Source organism: Macrosteles quadrilineatus, unplaced genomic scaffold (assembly GCF_028750875.1).
Source record: "Macrosteles quadrilineatus isolate MER2022 unplaced genomic scaffold, UCM_ALF_1.0 Scaffold_9__3_contigs__length_116548681, whole genome shotgun sequence".
Classification (NCBI taxonomy): Eukaryota; Metazoa; Arthropoda; class Insecta; order Hemiptera; family Cicadellidae; genus Macrosteles; species Macrosteles quadrilineatus.
Genome location: NW_026542602.1, coordinates 29,962,749 through 29,985,224, shown reverse-complemented (window position 1 = coordinate 29,985,224; position 22,476 = coordinate 29,962,749). Strand labels below are relative to the sequence as shown.

Here is a 22,476-nt window from a genome sequence, read left to right as displayed (position 1 = left end):
TGCGGTCACAGGGTGATCGTTGGTATGACTACGCGGTCTCACGGTTATCGTCGGTATGATTCTGCGGTCTCGGCGTGATCGTCGGTATGACTCGGCGGTCACGGCGTGATCGTCGGTATGACTCCGCGGTCTCAGTGTGATCGTCGGTATGAATCCGCGGTCACGGCGTGATCGTCGGTATGACTCCGCGGTCTCAGTGTGATCGTCGGTATGATTCCGCGGTCTCGGCGGAATCGTCGGTATGACTCTGCGGTCACGGTGTGATCGTCGGTATGACTCCGCGGTCTCAGTGTGATCGTCGGTATGAATCCGCGGTCACGGCGTGATCGTCGGTATGACTCCGCGGTCTCAGTGTGTTCGTCGGTATGATTCCGCGGTCTCGGCGTGATCGTCAGTATGAATCCGCGGTCACGGCATGATCGTTGGTATGGCTCCGCGGTCTCAGTGTGATCGTCGGTATGATTCCGCGGTCTCGGCGTGATCGTCGGTATGACTCCGCGGTCTCAGTGTGATCATCGGTATGAATCCGCGGTCACGGCGTGATCGTCGGTATGACTCCGCGGTCTCAGTGTGATCGTCGGTATGAATCCGCGGTCACGGCGTGATCGTCTGTATGACTCCGCAGTCTCAGTGTGATCGTCGGTATGATTCCGCGGTCTCGGCGGAATCGTCGGTATGACTCTGCGGTCACGGCGCGATCGTCGAAATCACTTCGCCTCCTACGTTCACAGAACTATCCTGAACATCTCTCGGAAATGTCGAAATTTCGGGACCCGTCTATCCCTAATTTTAATACTTTTCAATGAAATCAAATTACAATAACTAGAAAAAGTAGGAAAAACAGTATACTAAAAAAAACTTCTTCCATATCAAACCTGCGGACTAAGCAAATGTCAATTTGCTTGATTGGATTATTTCTAAAATGTTTCTTTGTTTAAACATGTTGGATTAGTTCTATAATTAAATAACATTTCGTCCTTAAACAAGTACCCTCCTAGTTTACTGCCACAAGGAAGGAAAGAGTGTTTTTGTAAAATGTTAATAGTTTTGCATGAAAAAAAAGAAAATTATTATTTACGAGAAGAACTCTGCCTTTATTTAGGCTGGAACAGGATACACATATTAAGGGTTTTTCAGAATGAGTTAGCACATATTTCAGAAGTAACACAAAAAAATTCCTATCAATTAAAAGTGTGTACATTGCGGCAGGCAGGATTGGAGGCAGACTGAGCTAGGCCATGAGGTACTGATGTGGTCTCAGGATTGTCATATCTCATGTCTTTCTTTTTTTGTCCTAGGACACTAGGCACTTGCCCGGGATTGTTTTTAAAATTATTTTAGAATATACCTAAGGGTTGCGGCATTACCATTTAGATAAAACCCATAGGTGATTTAATGGGATTTGAAACCGGGACCTCAGGAACCATAGTTCCACACTCTAACTACTATACCAGCTCACTTCCCTCTCTCATTTGGCTTAAGATGAGCTGATACAGTGTAACAAGATGGTCTAGTGATAGATCACAGGATCAAATCAAGCAAATCACAAATGGATTTGATCAATGTAATAATGCCCTCTAGTAATGTGCCTCGTTAACATAACTAGCAAGTTCTCTATGCACTACCTACACATCAAGATTGTTTGTTGCAGGGCCATATTTTCGAATAGACGGACAAGGCGCGTGCCTAGGGCATAAAAATTTGGAAGATAAATAATCAAAAAGGAGTGTTTAGACTAAAAAAAAAATACTAAATGTTAAGCAATTAATTTTGAGAGCTGCAAAAATGCTATTTAAAATACAATGACTGAGTATAAAATGATTTCAAAACACATTTAAGTCAAAGTCGATCAATATATTATATGGCTGTGCCGTGTTTTCCGTACTGCCCTGTAGTCTGGCGGGCACGTCGAGGCTCGCAGGCGTGGGCTGCCGGCCACGGCGTAAGTGTAGTGTATGCCTACCTCCCCCTTCAATCATTACTACTCAGCGGGAGCGCTTATGACATTGACATATTCTGTAATATGGACGTAAGCTAAGAGTGATTGATCTAATAACTTATCAGATGAAGATAGCTTCTTTGATAAGCTTGTAAACCTTAAATCCTATATTGAAAGTGTCAAGGCAAGACTTGAAAAAAAAAAGAAAACCCCAGCTAAGATGAGAACAAAAATTATATTAAACTTAAACTTGAAGCCAAATGTCCAAGAAAAAACCCTTAAAAAATCCCTCCATTATACTTACTTTTTCGTTTTGATTCATGTAGTTTTAAAATATAACAGTTTCGTAAATAAAAGTATTTATGATTGTATATCTAACTAAAAGTTTTCAATGAAAAGCTTTATGAGAACCCTTGTATACAGACGTCAGACGTTTTTGTGTGCCGTTTACGTGCCACAAAACGTGATTATGACTCTTCTGATTGGATACAACAACGTTGCATTCCATGTATGCAAAACAGAATAGCGTTTTGCATGAAAACGGCAAAACAAAAACATCTGTAAAAAAGGGTTCAAAATGTTATAAGATTTGTTGATGCAGCATGCAATTGCCGATTACATTTCTACAAAAACAGCTGGCAGGGTATGTACTGGGGTAATCTTAGTGTGGTCGGTGAGCGCGTTGACGAGGGGGGGGGGAGGTGGCAGCCAACTTTGCTGCCTAGAGGTGGCAGATAGTTAAATACGTCCCTGGTTTGATGAGGTATATTTTACCCACCATTCGTCAATCTTGCAATCCAAGGAGGTGCAATCATTTAAAAAATGGACTATAAAAATATTTCAACTGCAGTAAAAGTATTAACTTTACCTGCATCCCTCCTTCTTCTCCTTGCTGGGCTCGTCTCATTGCTATTGTTTTCAGAAATGACTTCCCCTCTTCTTTAGTCTGTAATCAATTTTTTTTTGTAAAATTTTCAAACTCTATACTAAAAATGTGGCACTTATGACTTATTACTTACAATACAGGGGTTAAATATCAATTTGCCTAATTTGATTGTTTTATTTTCATAGTCTTGATGACATGGTGATGAATGCACACTAAATTAAATTTATAATTACTAAAGCTTAATACTACTTTATTGGTAGCTTTATCAGGTACTTTCCTGTTAAAGGGAACATTCATTATTATCGATGATTTTTTCTCGATATATCGATGTTTTTGTTTTCCGATCCATTACAAATTGACAACAACTAACTGATCCTGTATAGGCTAAAATAGTCTGTTATATGGATTAAGAAATTAAACTGTTCTAAGCTAACCTAACATAACCAACCATACTTGCTGTACTATTTAAAAAATTTTGTTTGGGTTTGAATATAAAAGGCAAGTTATAAACACGGAATTTTTAAAAGTTACAGCAAGTTTGGTTAGTTATGTTAGGTAATTTTTTTAGAACAGTTTCATTTCATTAATGTTTGTTGATACTGAACAATATTTTTCGTAGTTGTCAGCTGATATGTTTCAATTTGTTAATATCGATATATCGAGAAAAAAATCATCGATAATAATGGATGTTCCCTTTAACAGGAAAGTACCCTTTATCATAATAATATTCGATCAGTAATTATAATCATAATGAAGCACAATGTTAATCAATACAAACAGTTTATGTTTCAAATTAAATTTAACGAGCTGTTAGCCCGTCCTACGTACGGGAATTCAGTAGTCAGTTAAAACCGTGTACAATTCAGATCAGCTAGTTTACACATATAAAGACAAAGTTTCTTGCAGTTTTAATGTGAAAAATCATCTAGTAAACAAATGTTGTGTGACCAAATATGTTTTTATTCCATCATATGCCTATACGATATGCATTTTAAATCCGATAATTTTACAATAAAACAGCAATTCTGCAATTTTTACGATGTGAAAAGCGTTGAAGTGAGATTTGCAGCCGATTCGCACAGACGCGCACTGATTATAAGTAGCCTACAGTTGAGAGAGTAATAGTCAATTGAGAAGTGTATAGACCTAGTCAACGATACCACCTTCCATATAGCATACCTGCCTCTTCCATGACTGTTATCACCACAATACAACTACTATACACAATTTCCAGTAGGTCTGAATAGAAACGACCTAAAATAAAACAATGGTATCCCATAAAATTCACAGTACACATAATTTAACTTTGGTGTCCTAACATCATAACTAATCGTCACCACAAACCTTACAACAAACTCAAATCAGTTTGTTTTGAAACAACTGTTTGGTCCAAATAACATTCATTTGAAAAAAAAAAAAAACTGGTCACATGTAGCAGGAATATAAAAAGTAAACACGCTAGTAAAGCTAATGACGTAATTGTCAATGATTATTATCCATACCGTTATCAGTTCTATCCTTGATAATTACCCGCCCTCATTGAATAAATGTACATCGTAATTTCTCATATTAGTTAATTTAAACTACAATATATTCATAGTTGAAATAAAAGTGATATTTTCACGTTTGGGGGCGCTGATATAGGCGCCCCCAAGCGTAAGACAACTGAACACCATTTCATAAAAGGATGGTTTGTCTAATTGCAGTATCCTAGGTCAATGTTGACGTTGTGTTCAATCTATGTCATCCATCTGTTTATCCTTGTATAAAACCCGGCTGAGGTTGTAGTGGTAATTTAAAATCGTGATTCCTGATTATTCTTGATCTTCCTTTTATGACATTAATATTTCCGGGCCTAATCCAAACAAAGTTAAAGCAGACAAACATTAATGGTAAACAAAAAGCTACCATGAAGAATTAAAACATGTAAACTTTGTTATTTTTCTAATCTTTCCTTGAAAAGTGGAGCGGTAAAATAATTTGCATTTATTCTTTTTTTATTAAGACTCGTGTACAGAGCCTCGATTTTTACTGTGGTTTAATTAATTGTGGTTAAAACTGTGGTCTAATTATCTCTACTAATCTTACTTATTTCCTATAATCAATGACAATAAAATAACCTCTTATGTCCATAGTTTATATTCAACCAGCTGTTGGTTAAAACAAATTATATTGCTCTAAAACAAATCGAAGATTACAAAGATTGCTTTAAAAAGTAATTTGAACATCCTAGTATTTTACTATGTATATTTAATTAATCTGTCATCCTCTTACAGAAGAATTGAACGTATCAACGATTAGCATTACACATAGTATAAATAAGTCAACCCTAAGTATGTCTTTACATTTTTATCCAAATGCTGAATTTGTGACACAAAAGCTGAATGTTTACAGCTGTTATGTTAAGCAAATTATTTTAAGCCAAAAGCTAGTTTAGAATCTTAGCGTCGGCTGCTAGACTTTCTAAAAATTAAAACTTAATTTCTAAAAAACTGGGACCCTAAACTAAAATTATGGCTTCGACATTCCCTAGTTCTCAAAATTATCTTTCTTTCAACACAAAAATCATGAAAATCCGTCAAATGGTTGATTCAGAATCGTGAAATAAAAAAACACTGTTTCGTTTTAATATTATAGATTGTATATTAGATGATTCATTCACAGAAGGATTTTTAACAGTGTAATGAACAATTTGATCATAAATAATATCTCAATACATTCCAATTTTAACTGAATAGTAAAAAAATAGTAATGATGAAGACTGACAAATTTTATAAATCTTTACTAATGTATTCTGGGATTTTACGATGTTTGAAATTTTTGTAAATTGGAATCTCAGGATATTAAATGTACTAGTACTGCAATGCTTACTATTGTATCAAAAATATTTAGTTCAAAAATACTATCCAAAAACACAAAATTAAGAATCTATAAAACTTTAATTCAACCAGTGCTTTTATATGGTTTGGAAACCTGGACATTAACTAAAAATCATGAAAACAAACTTTTAATTTTTGAGAACAAAATTTTGAGGAAGATTTTCGGACCTATAAATGAAGAAGGTATGTGGCGAATAAGAAAAAACCGAGAGCTCCGAGAACTGTACAAAGAACCGGACATTGTAGCCATAGTGAAGAGTAGACGACTGAGATGGGCAGGCCATGTAGAAAGAAGGGAAGAAGAAAGTATGCTTAAGAAGATCGCCAATGGACAACCACGAGGCACTCGCCCGCTAGGAAGACCGAATTTGAGATGGAGAGACCAAGTCCAGAAGGACCTACGCAGAGTGGGGGCATCTCTTGACATGGCGGCAGATCGGCAGCAGTGGAGGCAACTTGTTGGCGAGGCCAAAAACCTTCTTAGGTTTGAGTGGCCAAGGAGGTAAGGTAAGGTAAGTACTGCAATGCTGTATGCAAAGCTTACATTATTCGCGACTGCAAATTTGTGATGTCATCACGATCACCAGAATAAATTATCAGTATGTCACATTGCCGCGATTGCAGTTGATGATCATAGTTTAATGGTTTGCATAGTTGAGTAAGTAGAGTACCCTGATTAATGAAATAGAAATGGATACACAAATTATCCTAGAAACGTTTCAAGCAGTTGGTACATGGTAGCATACACAAAGTTCACAACCACCATTTTATTTCATATTGCATTCTTACAATGGGTACACAGGGTGTCCACCGACCCCTTGGTCCATCCCCCCCGAGAATTTTCAATTTGCCGCGATCGCGCATAAAGATGACGTTTCCGTGACCGCGGGAGACGATGACGACGTTTCCGTGACCGCGGGACACTACGATGATGTTTCCGTGACCGGGGGAGACGACAATGATGTTTCCGAGACCGCAGGAGACGACGATGACGTTTCTGTGACCGCAGAAGACGACGATGACGTATCCGTGACCACGGGAACCGACAATGACGTTACCATGTCCGCAAGAGACGATGATGATGTCCAAATTCCAAATGGCCGATCTATTTAAATAACATTACGTTTAATGAGTAGGTACCTAGGTTTGCTGCTACAAGGAAAGTAATAAAGTGTATTTTTAAGTAACATATTAATAGCTTAGTATAAAATAAATAAATTTGCCAAGTTTGATCAAAATATATCCATAAACAAGCAAATTACAACATCTATATATATAATACGCTAAGCCGATTTTTGTGAACAGAACTCCTCCCTCATTTTTGAACCGATTTTGATGATTAAAGTGTCAAAAACATTGCCCTGATCTGTAGTTTTGCAAAGTGTTTTTCGTTTTTTGATATCCCTATTAGTTTGGGCAGGATCTTCCATCAAAGTTGGGTTTCTTCCCATAAGATTAACATGGGGGAATCTAAATATTTAATTCGAAACTTTATCTCCGCTAATTTGTGAGAACGGCTGGGCGTATAAACTTGGTAGAGGTGTCCAAAGAAAGGTATTGGTCTGTAGATGAGTTATCAAAAGAAAAACGAGGTAAATTTGCTTAGGGCTCTGCCCCAGAAGCCTTTTAAGATCCCTCCACAGATTTGTTTACATTTTGGTCATGTGAATAATACTTTTTAATAAAACAGCTGTTAATTTTAAAATTGTATTTTAAACAACACACATTTATTGGGAGTTACTAAATAGTCCAAACGAAGTAAGTAGTTATTTGCAATGTTATTTTCTGATTTTTAAATTGATTTTCTTCTGTATCATGTAATGTGTTGCAATATAAAGTTCCATGACGAAATCAGTTTTTCCTTATATTTTATCATATTATTCTAGACAGATCATCAATAGGTTCGTGAGATTATTGTCATACATGCTTTCAATCATTGGAAAAATCTTCGATTGTGTAATACAATACAAAATAATACAAGTGCAGAAGGGCACGGAGCCCATTTGAACCGTGTCCATATATTTTTTAAAATTAATAGTGGTTTATAGCAACTGGATAAAACATTTTAGGCCTACAATATTTATGTAGAAATATGTGCATGATTTGAAAGTCATTAAGTTGGAAAACTGCAATATACTGCAGACTTTTCATAGAGGTTACTTCGATGTATTCATTAAGCTTAGTGAAAACATAATATAGATATGCATACGCAAATAAGAACGTGAACTCTTAGAGAGTCTTTGCATGTTATTAGACTAACGAAAGGGGTTGTGCATGTTTACTAGCGCTACTCAGCAACAAAAACCATTTAATTTATCTCTAAAATATATATTGTTAAAGCGCAGCAGCCTAAAAAATCTATGTAACTTACCCATATAATATAGCTCAAACTCACATTGTGACATTTATAATTCGGCTTATATTTCTCCAACAAAAAATTCATCTGCAGAAGAATTTTATTGTGCTTTTACCGTTTCTAATAACATCCAAACACAGAAACCTTAGCTAAAATAGTACCTATCTTGACAAATTATTTGCAGTGGCCTATACTACGGACCGGGGCCCACTTGGTTGGTAACATTGTTTGAACACGACATTTTGGCTGTAAAAATGGCCCAATGAGTAAATAATATTTAAGCAGCTACTGCCATGACAGAAAGGTCATATTCCTTTTAAACTAGATCACATTATCCTTGATAAGATACGTTGATTAACAATGCATGTAAACGTCAATATTTACTTAAGAGCCAATTTACATTATTTTTTGCTTTTTGGAAATGCCACATTACTATGTTATTCGCATTATTTGTTGCCAATGAAGCTGCACGACCATATAAATCAGGAGGTCCCTAACAGTTCAAGAATAAAAGCCAACTTCACTTCAAGTATATTCCACTACACCTAACATTACATAGAGAGGTTATATTGACAACTTTTTGTAACTAACTGATTAGGCTGAGACAACTAACTGACATCCCCTATGTCAAGGAATTCCAGCTTTAACAGTAACCCCACAACCAATTTTTCAATACTGTGCTAGAGGGTTATTCATTGGCACAGAAGTACGATATGAACTGACCCGACGTGACGAAGGAAAAATCAAACTTACACTGTAACGGATATACCATACCTCCCTTTGAAGTTAGAATGTGTCATCCCAACAAACAGTTTTTTTAAATACAATCATAGATTAATCTGCATTACACTGATGAAATCACGGAAGTGTTTAACTACAAAAGATCCACCAATACGATTTTAATACTATTTAAAGGTTCTTCCAATGGAAAAGATACCAGATAGCATACTAACAACTCCGATGACGTACAGTATGGGAAATATTTTATTCATTGAATGATCAACCATATTTGGTAACTAACGCAATTAATACCATTATTGTTTTTACACTTATTAATCTTTAAACAATGCTAAATATGAATAATTTCACTCAATTTATCGCAGTTAGGTGAATTAGCGTAAGCCTTGAAAGTAACCGTCGATTTCGACGGGTTTCACCTAGTTTTACAATATTTTCCATAAGAATAACACAGGAATTTTAAATTTTTTAAATTTTCTCCATTACCAATTACCGTACAAAAACACTTTGATATACTAAATTATTTGTTATTTTAAGCTCTTTAAAAAGGTTTAGAGAGAAATTGGGAAATTTTGTGTTTTGAGGGTCAAAAACTAGAAGAACAATACAATTTTTAAGCTTTTTAACCGCCTTTTTTATTTACGTATATTTATATTACAAGTCAGTATTACGTCATCAGATATAGTACAACAAATCCTTGGTATGAGTTGCGAATGATTTGACTTGAGCTGGCTTCATGATTAACTTGGACTAAAAAAATCACTAAATTTCTGAGCCAGGTGATGGCCGAGTTATCCAGACTGCCGGGTTATTGAGTGCCGAGTTTGCGGGACTCTACTGTATATACAAAATACATATATATATAAAATACATATTTTATATATATATATAAAATACATATATAAAAATTTGAACGAACAGTGTTTTTGGTCTCTCGGGACATCAAAATGAAAAAGTAAATCGGTCCCGGGCCTAGGTCTTACCGTGCCACCTACGGTAATAGCTACTTCCCTATAGGGAAATTCGCTAAAACTATCTGTCGTAACCTAACGTTACGCTAGAAAAGTGGACAGTAATTATAAAGAACCACTTACGATCGCTGTTGGACATAGAAGAAGGAGCCGTGACGAATCATCCCACTTCAGGGCTCAGTGCACAGTGCAGCCACCCCGCAAAACATAATAACTCTTCCGTTACTAATAATTATAACTGTTCATATATGAAACTATAATGACTTCTACTACACTCGTCTTCCCCATAAAAAAAAGTCAATATCATAAATTCAAAATTAACTCAACTTTCAAAATAAAATAAATTCACTTTCAATAAAATGCAACCAAAATTTCTTCTTCCCATTATTCAGTAATAATTTTACAAGTCCAGCCTGTGAGGCTTTCGCACAGTCCGTGCAGACTTCCTCAGCGAGGGTGGTGGGCTGCACTGTGCTAGCGGCGACGCAGGAGTTGGCTGAGGCTGGGCTTGCCCTAGGCTCTCCCTGGGACTGGTCGTAGGCCTAGGTACAGGTGACATCATCATGGGACTGGTTGGTCGATCCTCCGGCGGGGGTGAATTCTTGGGTACTTGGGGTGATACAACGGGGTCCTTGGGTGATACAAAAATCTCCTCCTCTTCTGCATACCGAGCTCTCAAGTGATCCGCATGACAAAATCGGGGTTTTCCACCAATAACACTCACCAGATAGGTGACCGGACTTCTCTTTAGAATTATTTTGCCAGGAACCCAAGATATCTTTTCATTTCGGACAGTTTTGACATAGACTGCCTGACCTTCTGAGAAAAATCTGCTTCTTCCCCTAAGCCTATCAGCTGCATCTTTTTGTTCCCTGTGTTTTTGATCAATGGATGACTGGAGATTGGGTTTTAACATAACCAACTGAGTACGAGGCTTCCAAGACAGGAACATTTCTGCAGGGGTTAAGCCAGTAACTGTATTTGGAGTGTTGCGGTACGCAAACAAGAAATTATCTAATTTCATTTGAAGAGTGGTACGCTGAGAACGCTGATGTTCCTCAATCACTTGACGCAAAAGGTTTTTCTTGACCTCCTGAACACTTCTCTCTGCAGATCCATTTGAAGCCGCATGATACGGGGGAGTTAATGTGAACTTCACATTGTTGTTATGCAAAAAGGTCTTGAACTCTTGACTAGTAAAAGATCTTCCGTTGTCCGACACCAGTTCAACAGGCAATCCATACGATGAAAACAAGGTACGGAGTTTCTCGATAACCTTGGAAGAATTCATGGAACTCATGATAAATACCTCTAACCATTTAGAGTATGTGTCAATCAAAACTAAAAGTTGCTGTCTCGACTCTGGATCCTCCGCAAAGTCAATGTGTATCCTCTGCCATCGAGTTGATGTTGTAGGCCATTGCTGCAACGGTACTTTAGGTACCGAATTCCTAGTTAACTGACACGCAGAACAAGAGGCCACCACGTCTTCAATCGACTTCTCCATGCCTGGCCACCAGACATAACTTCTCGCCAGCATCTTCATGCGTGTAACTCCCGGGTGTTGATCATGCAACATTTGAAGCACAGATGAATACAGTTTCTTTGGAATCACTACACGAGAACCCCACAGCAAACAACCTTGTTCCACGGACAACTCGTCCTTCTTCCTTAGAAAAATAGCTAGTTCTGGCTCAACCGAGCTCGTCCAGCCGTACATCACAAAATCTCGGACCTTCGAAAGAATCGGATCCTTATCCGTCATTTTACCTATATGCAAGGCAGTAATAGGTGCAATGTCCTTGACAACACAGAAATTGTTCATCACTTCTGTACACACATCTACATGTGAAACAAAATTAGCATCCAGCTCTATAGGTTCCGCTTCTGCTAAGGGTAACCTAGACAACGCATCAGCGTGAGGGACATCCACTCCCTTCCGGTACCTAACCTCCAAATCATATGCTGATAGAATCAAGGCCCATCTCTGCAGCCTAGCTGCCGCCATACTAGGAACGCCCTTTTTAGAGCCAAAAATAGCCGTCAACGGCTGATGATCAGTCTGTAGAATACAGTGTCTTCCATATATATACTTATGAAACTTTTTGACTCCAAAGATCAAAGCCAGAGCCTCCCGATGTAACTGAGAATAATTCCGTTCACTGGAACTTAGCGTTTTCGATGCGAAGGCAATTGGCCTTTCCTGACCATCGATAAGATGAGATAGAACAGCAGCCACCCCTCTGGGACTCGCATCACACGTCAGAACTATGGGCTTTTTAACATCATAGTGAACTAACAAACTTGAGTCCAACACCCATGATTTACTCTCCTGAAAAGTCTTAGAACACACCTCCGACCACACCCATGGATGATCCTTATGTAATAAGTCATAAAAACAGCTTATTCTAGCAGACAGGTTAGGTATAAATGCATGATAATAATTTATTAGACCAATATAGGCTCGTAACTCTTCCTTAGTACTAGGCTCAGGCGCTTTACGCAGCGCAGTTAACAAACTTTCTTGTGGACGGAGACCATCTCGAGTAATCACATGTCCTAAATACTCGATTGAAGATTGCAAAAACTTACACTTTTGTTGGTTTACTCGAACACCAAACTCATCAAGGCGTTGCAGCACCTGCGCCAGACGGGCAAGCCCCTCTTCCTTAGAGCGAGCCGCCACTAAGACGTCATCTAAGTACGCCACCGTTCCTGGAAGACCTGTTAAAATTTGGTCGATGGCTGACTGAAAAATTGCAGGAGCTGAAGACAAACCATATGGTAGCCTTTTTAAACGATACAGACCCTTATGGGTAGCTAGGGTCAACAGATGTTGCGATTCATCCGCTACCGCCAATTGCTGATACGCATTTGAAAGATCAAGGCAGCTAAAAACTGAGCAACCGCCTAGAGTTGCAAAAATATCTTGAGCCTGTGGAAGCGGATAATGTTCCATTTCAATACACTGATTAAGAGTAATCTTATAATCGGCACAAAGCCTAACACCATTAGGCTTAGGGACAACCACAAGTGGAGTGCTCCACTGTGAATTAGTAACTCTGTACGCAACATCCTCTTGAACCATGCGGTCCAACTCACTCTCAACTTTCTCCCTTAACGCAAAAGGCACTGGTCTCGCCTTACAAAACTTAGGGACTGTCCCCTCCTTTAAGACAATATGAGCCTTAACACCCTTAATTTCGCCCGTTCCAGGCTGAAAAACTGACTTAAATTTACTCTTCAATTTAGCAATGTCCAAATCAGAACTGTGATCCACAGTGGCTTTACATGAAAACACATTTTGCCAATCTAACCTCAACTGGCCTAACCAGTTTCGCCCCAACAGAATCGGCTGACTCTTACTTTCTAAACTAACTACTGTCAAAGGCAAACTCGCCTGCTGATTATTATATTTAACATTGACATTCACTTGTCCCAGAACAGGTACATCATGACCTGAATAAGTAGTAAGTTTCACATTTGCTGGCCTAAGTTTGAGGTTAGAAAATTTTTCATAAAATATCTCAGAAGGACATATAGTCAAGGCACTGCCTGTATCTAGAATCATTTCTAAATATACATCATTAGCCACTAGGCCTACCTTATAGCCGTTGTCTGATCCTGATTTAAGGTTGTACAAACCTATCTCTGCCATTGGAACTTCTAGGCCTAGGCCTACCTCTTCCTCCACTTGATGGACCCCCATCCTAGGTGTCGACTTTTTACCATGGAAACTAGAAGATTTCTTGGCTTTACACACTTTCTTGAGATGACCTACTCTCTGACAACCGTGACACTTGTAACTGGCGAACGCACACGCACTAGGCCAATGACCAGCAGAACCACACCTCCAACAAGAGTTTCTAGAATTTTGATTTTCACTACTCCTATGCATGAAAGTTTTAGGCCTATTTTGACTTTTCACATTGATTTTCGCAATGTCCCCACGAGGTTGCACAAATAGGCTTGACTGCGATTCGGCCTGTTCCAGCCTGAGCGCTGACGCATAAGCTTCGTCAAAGTCCAATTCCTCCGACAACAATTTCTGCCGGATAGTTTCATTAGAAATGCCGGAAATCACTTTGTCCCTCAAAGCGTCTTTCAAAAAGGTACCAAATTTGCACGAACTAGCCAAATGTTTTATTGAAACCACAAACTCCGCTATGCTTTCGCCCGGCTTTTGCACACGAGAGTAGAATACATATCGCTCCGCCACAACCAACTTCTTGGGCGCATAATGTAATTTCAACAACGCTGCAAGTTCATCATAGGTCTTAGAATCTACCTCTACTGGTGATAATAAATCGGATAGGACCGATAAAACCCTGGGACCAATAACTGTAATTAAAACCGACACCTCGTTTTCCTTCTTGACATTGTTCGCTTTGAAAAAATGTTTCAGGCGCAACAAATAGGGCACAATGTCCTCCTCACTTGGATTAAATTCAGAAATCCTGCCAACACTAATACTCGCCATTTTTAATCATCTCAACTATAATACGCACTAAAACAACAACTGTTATCGCGTACTACCCTAACTATGATAAAAAGGTTTATTACCGACTGCGCCAAAATGTCGTAACCTAACGTTACGCTAGAAAAGTGGACAGTAATTATAAAGAACCACTTACGATCGCTGTTGGACATAGAAGAAGGAGCCGTGACGAATCATCCCACTTCAGGGCTCAGTGCACAGTGCAGCCACCCCGCAAAACATAATAACTCTTCCGTTACTAATAATTATAACTGTTCATATATGAAACTATAATGACTTCTACTACACTATCCATTCCTTCTCCCTTAATTTTTTTATAAACCAAAAGTGTTTTTTCTCCAAAAACTAATTGGTAGTTAATAATTGAATTACTTTCATCAAAGACAATAAATACAAATACACTTGTTTCCTGAATATTTTTATGATTTCTGAGATTACACTCTTACCTCTTCAAACATTAGGCACTTCTGCGCATACTGGTGAGCCAGGTCAAGGTTGTTGTTCTTCAGATGTTGCACGGTGAGATACTTGTATGCATGTGCCAGATCAGACTTCATATCACTTGTTGTGGTTTGTTGGACCTCTTTGACAAACTCTGTGTACGCAGTAAGCGCTTGCTCGTGCATCAGAACTTTCTCATATAATCTGTGAGCAGTAAAGCCAAATGTACTCTTAATGCAATCACCCATTTACACTCAAGCAGGTGTTTTGCCTCACCAATTAACTAACTGCCTTCACTTCCTTAAATCTTTTACTATTGATAAGTAGACTTCCCAATCCCATATATTTGCAGCCAGTTTTATAATAAAACTAAACATTCAATTGAGTCACTGACAGAGAGCGCTAAAGTGAATTACTGATTTTTGTCAAAATATGGCTATTTTAAAACCAATCCTTAACAAAAGTACTAAGCCATACAAAAAAGTGGGGGAGCGAGCTGATCTAGTGGTTAGAGCACGAGATTTCAGTTTCTGAGGTCCCGGGTTCAAATCAAGTCAAGTCACCAATGGATTTTATCTAAGTGATAATGCCGCAACCCCTAGGTCTAGGCTGAAGTAATGTGAAAAACAATTCCAGGCTCGTGCCTAGTGTCTTAGAAAAAAAAGTAGGGCTGAGTGGACGGATCTTGAAAGTTTGAGATATTTCCAAAAAAAAGCTTTAAAAGGACATCATATTTATGGTAGTTGGCGAAGAATTAAGGAAGTTATGGTGAACCGACAAAAAAAGGACGTTAATAAGGAATAATTATAATATATATCTATCTTTATATTAATACGCTAGGCAAGCATGTTTCTTTAAAACCTATTTTCTCAGCTCGTGTGCATTGCAGGGAAAATTTATGCATACTGTTAGAAAGATATTTTCCTGTAGATGTGCAGAATTAATTTATTTTGTAATTGTATTTTTTGTTAATATTTTGTTGTTATTATTGGTTTTTTAGAGGTTAACTGTAAGAAAGGACCATGAGGTCCTAAGTTCGCCTCAATAAAGAAGGATTTTCATTCATTCATTCAGAATCCCGTCATAAATTAAAATAGGCGCAAGAATAAGCACAAAAATTCATTTGAAATTTGAAAAAAATTTAATTGGGCCTTATGGGTTGCCATGCTGGTGACAAAATAACAACAAAATGTAAACAGAAAATATAAACAAATGAAAGAAATTCCACTCACATGTTTTATTTAAAGCGTGTTGTGAAAATAAAAAAGTCAGTACACTAGATATTTTTGGTTGAGTTTTCAACCACTGGACAGCCTCTAGTAGGCTATAGATTATTGGCTACTGCTGCTGGTCTATATACTGTAGAAGGAAAATCTACTTCAGTGGCCAAAATAATAAAAAAAAACTTAAATCCTCTGAGTCTTCTTCATTGGTTTTGAACAATATCATGATTTAGTTAAACTTCATCTTTTAATGTAGCGTGTCACTGTCTCTAAACTAAGAGTAACATTTAGTTGTTTTTTTTTTTTTTCTTTTGTATTTAAGTTAAGTTGTAACAGTTTCCTTAGCCTAGTTCTTTTCGGCCTTTTAGGCTTATCTAAGGTGAATCACGTGATTTCAATGCAAGTGTAAGAACAAAGAGACACATTGAAGTAACTTGATCCTGTATTGGAATAGGGAGGGGGGCACGCGGAAATTCCTGAATAATTTTGTTTTTATATTTATGGTCGAGTGAGGTGTCGTTTTCGATGGTTCTAGTTATTCTAAAACGATTGGGACTAGTTTTAAGTGTATTGAACCACTCCATACAGGGTGTTCACAAATATTATTACTTTTTACGATATTTAAACATTAATTCATAAAGTAATAAAACTAGTAGGCCTACCCTTATGCTCTATATAAAAGAGGATCATTGAAAATAACTGTAATTCTTTACTACGTAAGGAGGAAAGATCACAAGGAGTAAGAGAAAACATTAAATACCCCCGTCACAGCAAACCTGCAGACTAAGCGAATTTCCATTTACTTTAGTTGATTTTCAATTAAATCAATTGCAATAGCATTGTGTTTAACGATTGCCTAGGTTTGCTGCTACAATGAGGCTAATAAAGTGTGTTTTTAGTAAATTATTAATAGCCTAGTACAAAAATTTTTTTACAAGTTTGATTATGACATATTTATAAACAAACTGACTATATCATTTTACACTATTCTACATAAGAATAACACGGGAATATTAAATTTACAATTTTTAATTTTATCCGTAACCAATAACCATACAAAAACACATTAATATACTAAATTAGCCGAGATCCATGCAGTGGTCCGAAAGGCAGTGCTCCGAAAGGCACTGGTTCGAAACTCATTTTCGGACTACTGCCTTTCTGAGTACTGCCTTTCGAAGCAGTGCCTGACCATGCTAAATCTGTCGGACCATTGCCTCATCTTTGTATTATTTTCGAACCACTGCCTCTCGGACCACTGTCTTTCGGAGCAGTGCCTGAGCGTGCAGATTGTTTCGAACCAGTGCCTTAGCAATGCATTCTTTTCTGATCACTGCCTTTCGGAGTAACGCCTGGGCTCCAACATTGGTTGAGGGAGGAGCAAGAACCGCAGGCCCCCCCCCCCCCCGTTGTAGGGGAAAGGAGGGGTGTGTCAGTGGTGGGCGGGGTCAGAATGCCACGGTCATTGACGAGACCTTCTCTGGAGGAATAACCCAGCACAACCACGCCATCCCGAGCGCTTCCGAACCATAACGAATATAGCCGAGGACCGAATATAACGCCTTGTGTCGTCTGTCTGGAATCGGGACAGCGGAATTGAAATCGGAACGAAACATCGGAGCGATGTCTTCCAATCCCGAGCCTCCTTTGAACACTGATAGGAATAGATTAGTCGTTTAATGATGTTATGTAATTAATTATAAACTATTCGCAGACCAATTATTAAAAGTTAAAAAATCCTATGCAAGCCAAACTAATCCTTTAATCTTCTTCAGTATATATTTATCCTTTTTTTAAAATCTATGTTTTCTCGAAAAATAAATAGTGAATTTCAATCTACCTATAGTTAGGCAACAGTTTTAAAGTAATTTTGAAAAAAAAAACTTTATAGTTAAATGCAGAAAGCTATGTGGAAATAAAAAATGACATTTTACATGTTTAGACACAATAATAACAAGTAAGTCAATTTTTTCGTAAACATACCCCTTATTTTAATTAGGTACTGTTAGTTTTCCGGATTTTTTTTTAAATCGCATTCCGTCTGATATGCGAAGTTAACATTGCTATTATTTTTTTTAGCTTCTTAATTGAAATCAATGTGGCCTATCCAAAAACACCAACTTACCTAAGATTAGCAATATCATATTATTAGAATGCTACGGTAATAACTTATTCTTTTTTGGGAAACTTGCTAAAATTATATCCAAGTGTTGGTATTGATTACTATTTATTAGATCTTGTTCGTTTGTTTTTTAAGATAACGATACATTATTGTTTAATGCGCCTGCTTGAAAAGAAAACTTACAGTTACGTTACCTATAGGAAGGAACTTAGCATTTCACTTATTCCCGTAGGAATTAGATTATACAACACAGTATGAATAAATATTGATGATGAATGAGTTTTTTTTATTTCGGTTGGTCGCCTACCTTTAATTCCTTTTAAAGACTAATAACTGGAAACATAAGATAGCAAATGAGAGACACCATAACATAATACCTAACCAAATGCCCAAATAAATATTACAAGTTTAAATCATTATAGGCTACTTTGAATCCTCAAATGAAACTTAATTGGATGCTAGTTTCAATGAGTAAATCGATTGCTACTGCTACAAGAAAATGAAGTAAACACATCTAAATATATTTTAAAATGTAGGTAGGCCTATTCAATCAAAATTCAACTCCCTTAACATATGTAAAACATAAATAGTTGTAAGTCCTCAAACAATAACAAAATTCGAATGTTAAAGTAAACGCGTAGAGTAAATTAGTAAAGTGAATTATAATTAGAAAACTGAGAAGATAGAACAAAATTTGACACTCTCTTCTAACAGTAAGGGGCTGTCGTCAAGATGCTACCCCCACCCCGACAACACGCCACCATCTAGAAAGTCGAAGTGTTGGGTTGACTTGTCCGGCCATTTAAGTGTCATACCAACAGAATAGTAATAAAAAATAATATATAGTACATTGTCGTTCTGTCCACCAGTAATTTTAATACGGGAATATGTTTTATTTCTTCATAAACCCCTTTGTACTGCCGTTGATTATGGACGCTAACTGAAAACAAGTGCATGTAATACACCATATATAAAAAGGGAACGAGATCCACATGATATTATTTCTTTGTACTATCGGTCACTAATTACAGAAACATCATTTTCCTGCCAGCAGTAAACCATTTACACTATCGTCGATTATAGGCGCTAACTAGAGCTACAGTTAAACATAAACAAAGTATAGTACGTCAACTTGTGACCTACAGATACGAACTGTCAATTAAATTGTAAGTTAAATTGTAATATATAACCAGGTAAAAATGTAGAATACGTGTTTCATGTAGTACATGTAAAATATTTTAAATTGCATTAGGTTTGTAATGGTCACATTTTATTGGGGGGTTCGTTTTAATTATTTAAAGGCCGCGAAGGCTTGAGCGCGCTTGACAACAATGTCACACATGTCCACTGCAGCTGGTCATGTCTCCTAGTTCGAGACTCGGCCGCTGTCACCTTGAAGCGCTGCTGTAGACGTGGTGGGGAGAAGCCGAGACCAGCGGACAGTGGACAGTTCTTAGGACAGTCTACGGCGAGCGCTTGTTCGCCTAACAACCTTCCTCAAGAGCGTGCAGCGGACCTGCGAGCATAGGTCGTGGATGTTGACTCGCAACGTGCGAGACAAAATACATAAAAGCGACAAAATAATAGATCGAGAGAAGTATCGTCAGACGTAAGTACAGCAGTCTATCATTGCGTTAATAATAATCTTATTTTCCCGTTTTACTTTGGCGAGTAAAAGTTAACCTTATTTACTATCATCTTAGTTGTAAGTGATTAGCCTATTGTATTTCTCGGGCCGGCACTGCGTGTGCGGTGTCACAGTAGCCTACACTTTTTAGTTTATTTATCAGAGGTTATTTTATTTTATTTTATCTAAAAGTATTTCATTTAGTTATATTTCGAAGCCAAGAAGTTCATTGGCATATTAGCGCTGACGCCATTTCATTTCGTTATTTTGTTATTGCGCGGGTCGACCTTTTATTTCATTACGAGAGTTTTATTTTTAGTTTTATTCGAGAAGCGATACCTTTTGTTAGACTAGAAGCTGGTCACTTATTTTAATTCTCATAACAGCATCGTATTTAGTGCCGATATATTACTGGTCAGCGCGTCGTTGTGCTGACACGCAACCATAGTCTCGGGTACGTGTAGGACGAAAACATATACGAAGATCGAGAGGCGGCGAGCGAGCGACGAGGACTGCTAGCGAGACCCTGGACTACTCGAGCTGTCCGAGCAAATCGGAGGTAAGTTTACGATAGGTGCCCTACCCGACATAAACACCTCACAGGTTTGTGATAATATGGTTTAGTTTTATAACTCTTGATTTCAAATAAGCCTTTGATAATAAATTACGCTTGTAATTTTTTGAGTTAAGAAAAACATCCAGGATAACATTTTACTAAAATGTTTAGTTAGGGGGAGCGAGATGGTCTAATGGTATGAACTGGGGCTCCGGAGTCTTATAGCACGGGTTCAAATCCCACCAATAACAAATGGATTTTATTTATGTGGTAATGCAACGACCCTCTTGGAAGTGTTGGGTGGACTTGTAGGTAGGCATTTAAGTGCCATACCGACAGTATTGTCATTAATCATAATCTATTGTACATTTTCGTACTGTCCGCCAGTATTTTTAATACGGGAATACACGGTAATGGGAACACCATTACCGCAACGATACGGACTTCATCCATCGGCCTCGTTGGTGTAGGGGATAGCATAAATCTGCAGGTTCCGGGTTCGAATTCCGCTGGCAGCATCAACTTTTTTTATCAAAAGTAGTCATACCAGCAAGTTTGGTTGGTTTGGTTAAGTTATGACAGTTTAATTTCATAATTAAAAAATTATAAAATTGAATTTTTGGCGTTTATCATTTTATTTTATGAACAAAACTAATTTTTAGATTAGTAAACCTTTATTAGATTTTTTCATTATCAGCACGTTTGGTTATGTTGGTTAGGTTATGACAGTTTAATTTAATAATAGAAAAATTTTAAGATTAATTTTATAATTTTTCTTAATTTTATAATTAACTAATAGTGAAGTAAAAATTACGCGCTGTGTTCTCTACTACAACACTGTTCACGGAGGAATTTTGAACTAAACTATGACGCCATCGTTGCCTCACTTATACTTCCCGTAAGTCAGACCCCTAACACTTGACTTATGATCCTGCACAGATGTAGCATTGACTTTGGAATGGATTAAAATGCTTGCCCACTCAATATTGCAAGCAGATAATTGCATTTGCATTTACGATACCCAACCGGGAACAGTTCTCTTAATAATTTCTTTTAATAATTATCTACAGCCGAATCAAAAGCATAAATCTACTAAGGGACATGCAGGTGAAATGTGTGCCGGTGCGGCACCGTAGCGAACGCAATTGGCATTCAAATATTTCAATCTGATGAATAACAAAAGAGCAGCGGTGATTGCACTACGTTACCCCGAGATTGGACGTATTTCCCTGAAACACCCAAAGGTAGCAGCACTGCCTGGATCAGTAGTAAGTGGCTTGAAGAGAGTGTTGGATCTCTTCAGATTCGGATTCAGCGCACCAAAAAACATACAGTTAAGAAAAAAAACTCGTAACAGTTATTTTTTGTAACGTGAGGTAGATTTCCACGACGATTTGACTGGACTATTACTACTTTGCCACTTAACTAATAAGTTGGTTCTACGACATTTAATAGCATTAAGAAGTTATAAGGTTTACCAACAGGGTGCAGCACTATAATCTTTTGGGAGTATCGATCGAGCATCCCCGGGCGGGGACATTACGCATTCCTGCAGATATCCTGGGATATCCCAGGTTGACCATAGGACTACAATGGGATATCTTGCATATCCTGTCGCAATATCCGTGGGATGTCCTGAGGAGAAAGTGTGCTGTATGGGTGTGACATCAGTCTCTTTCTTGGGGAAACACCGTGCGTTACCGCAACGATACGGAGCATGGCTATGAGCCTCGGTGGCGTAGTGGATAGCGTACCTGGCTGATAATTTTATGGTTGCCGGTTCGATTCACGCTGTAGTCTATAACTTTTTATCAAAGATTTAGCTTAGAATACTTCTTAACTATACACCTTTTGTTGGAATTTAAGGCATTTATAATTTTATTTTATGAACAGAATAATTTTTCTATTAGTAAACCTTTATTAGATTTTTCCTTCATCAGCAAGTTTGGTTAGGTTATATGACAGTTTGATTTTATAATAATTTATAATGATTCTATTTTAGAACAGAACTATTTTTTTCAATTAGTAAACCTTCTACCAATTTTATGTTGTGGGATTTTTATTCGGAGATTAAATGTTGTTATGTGTTAATATATTATTTTTGTGATGGTTCTACGGGACAAACCCTTAGAACTAAAGACACAGACGTCAATAAAAAGATCAAGAAAACAAAATCTAGGAAACTTTAGAAACATCCAGTTGTGTCACCTTTTTCTGTTTAGATTGTAATAATAAATCAT

General features: G+C 37.5%; 2 protein-coding genes across 2 annotated transcripts in view; both read right to left on the bottom strand.

Annotated features, from left to right (window-relative positions):
* Positions 1-14,538, bottom strand: part of LOC129004447 (uncharacterized protein K02A2.6-like) — a 156,792-nt gene extending 142,254 nt beyond the window's left edge. Inside the window, exon 1 of the mRNA XM_054433041.1 lies at positions 9,893-14,538. Within this exon, the coding sequence (XP_054289016.1) occupies positions 10,170-14,249 (4,080 nt within the window). The 5' untranslated portion in view covers positions 14,250-14,538 and the 3' untranslated portion in view covers positions 9,893-10,169. The remainder of the gene's footprint in view (positions 1-9,892) is intronic.
* Positions 1-22,476, bottom strand: part of LOC129004450 (cell division cycle protein 23 homolog) — a 50,320-nt gene that overhangs the window by 6,714 nt on the left and 21,130 nt on the right. Inside the window, exons 8-9 of the mRNA XM_054433043.1 lie at positions 14,714-14,912; positions 2,808-2,885 (exon numbers count right to left, since the gene is read on the bottom strand). Of these exons, the coding sequence (XP_054289018.1) occupies positions 2,808-2,885; positions 14,714-14,912 (277 nt within the window). The remainder of the gene's footprint in view (positions 1-2,807; positions 2,886-14,713; positions 14,913-22,476) is intronic.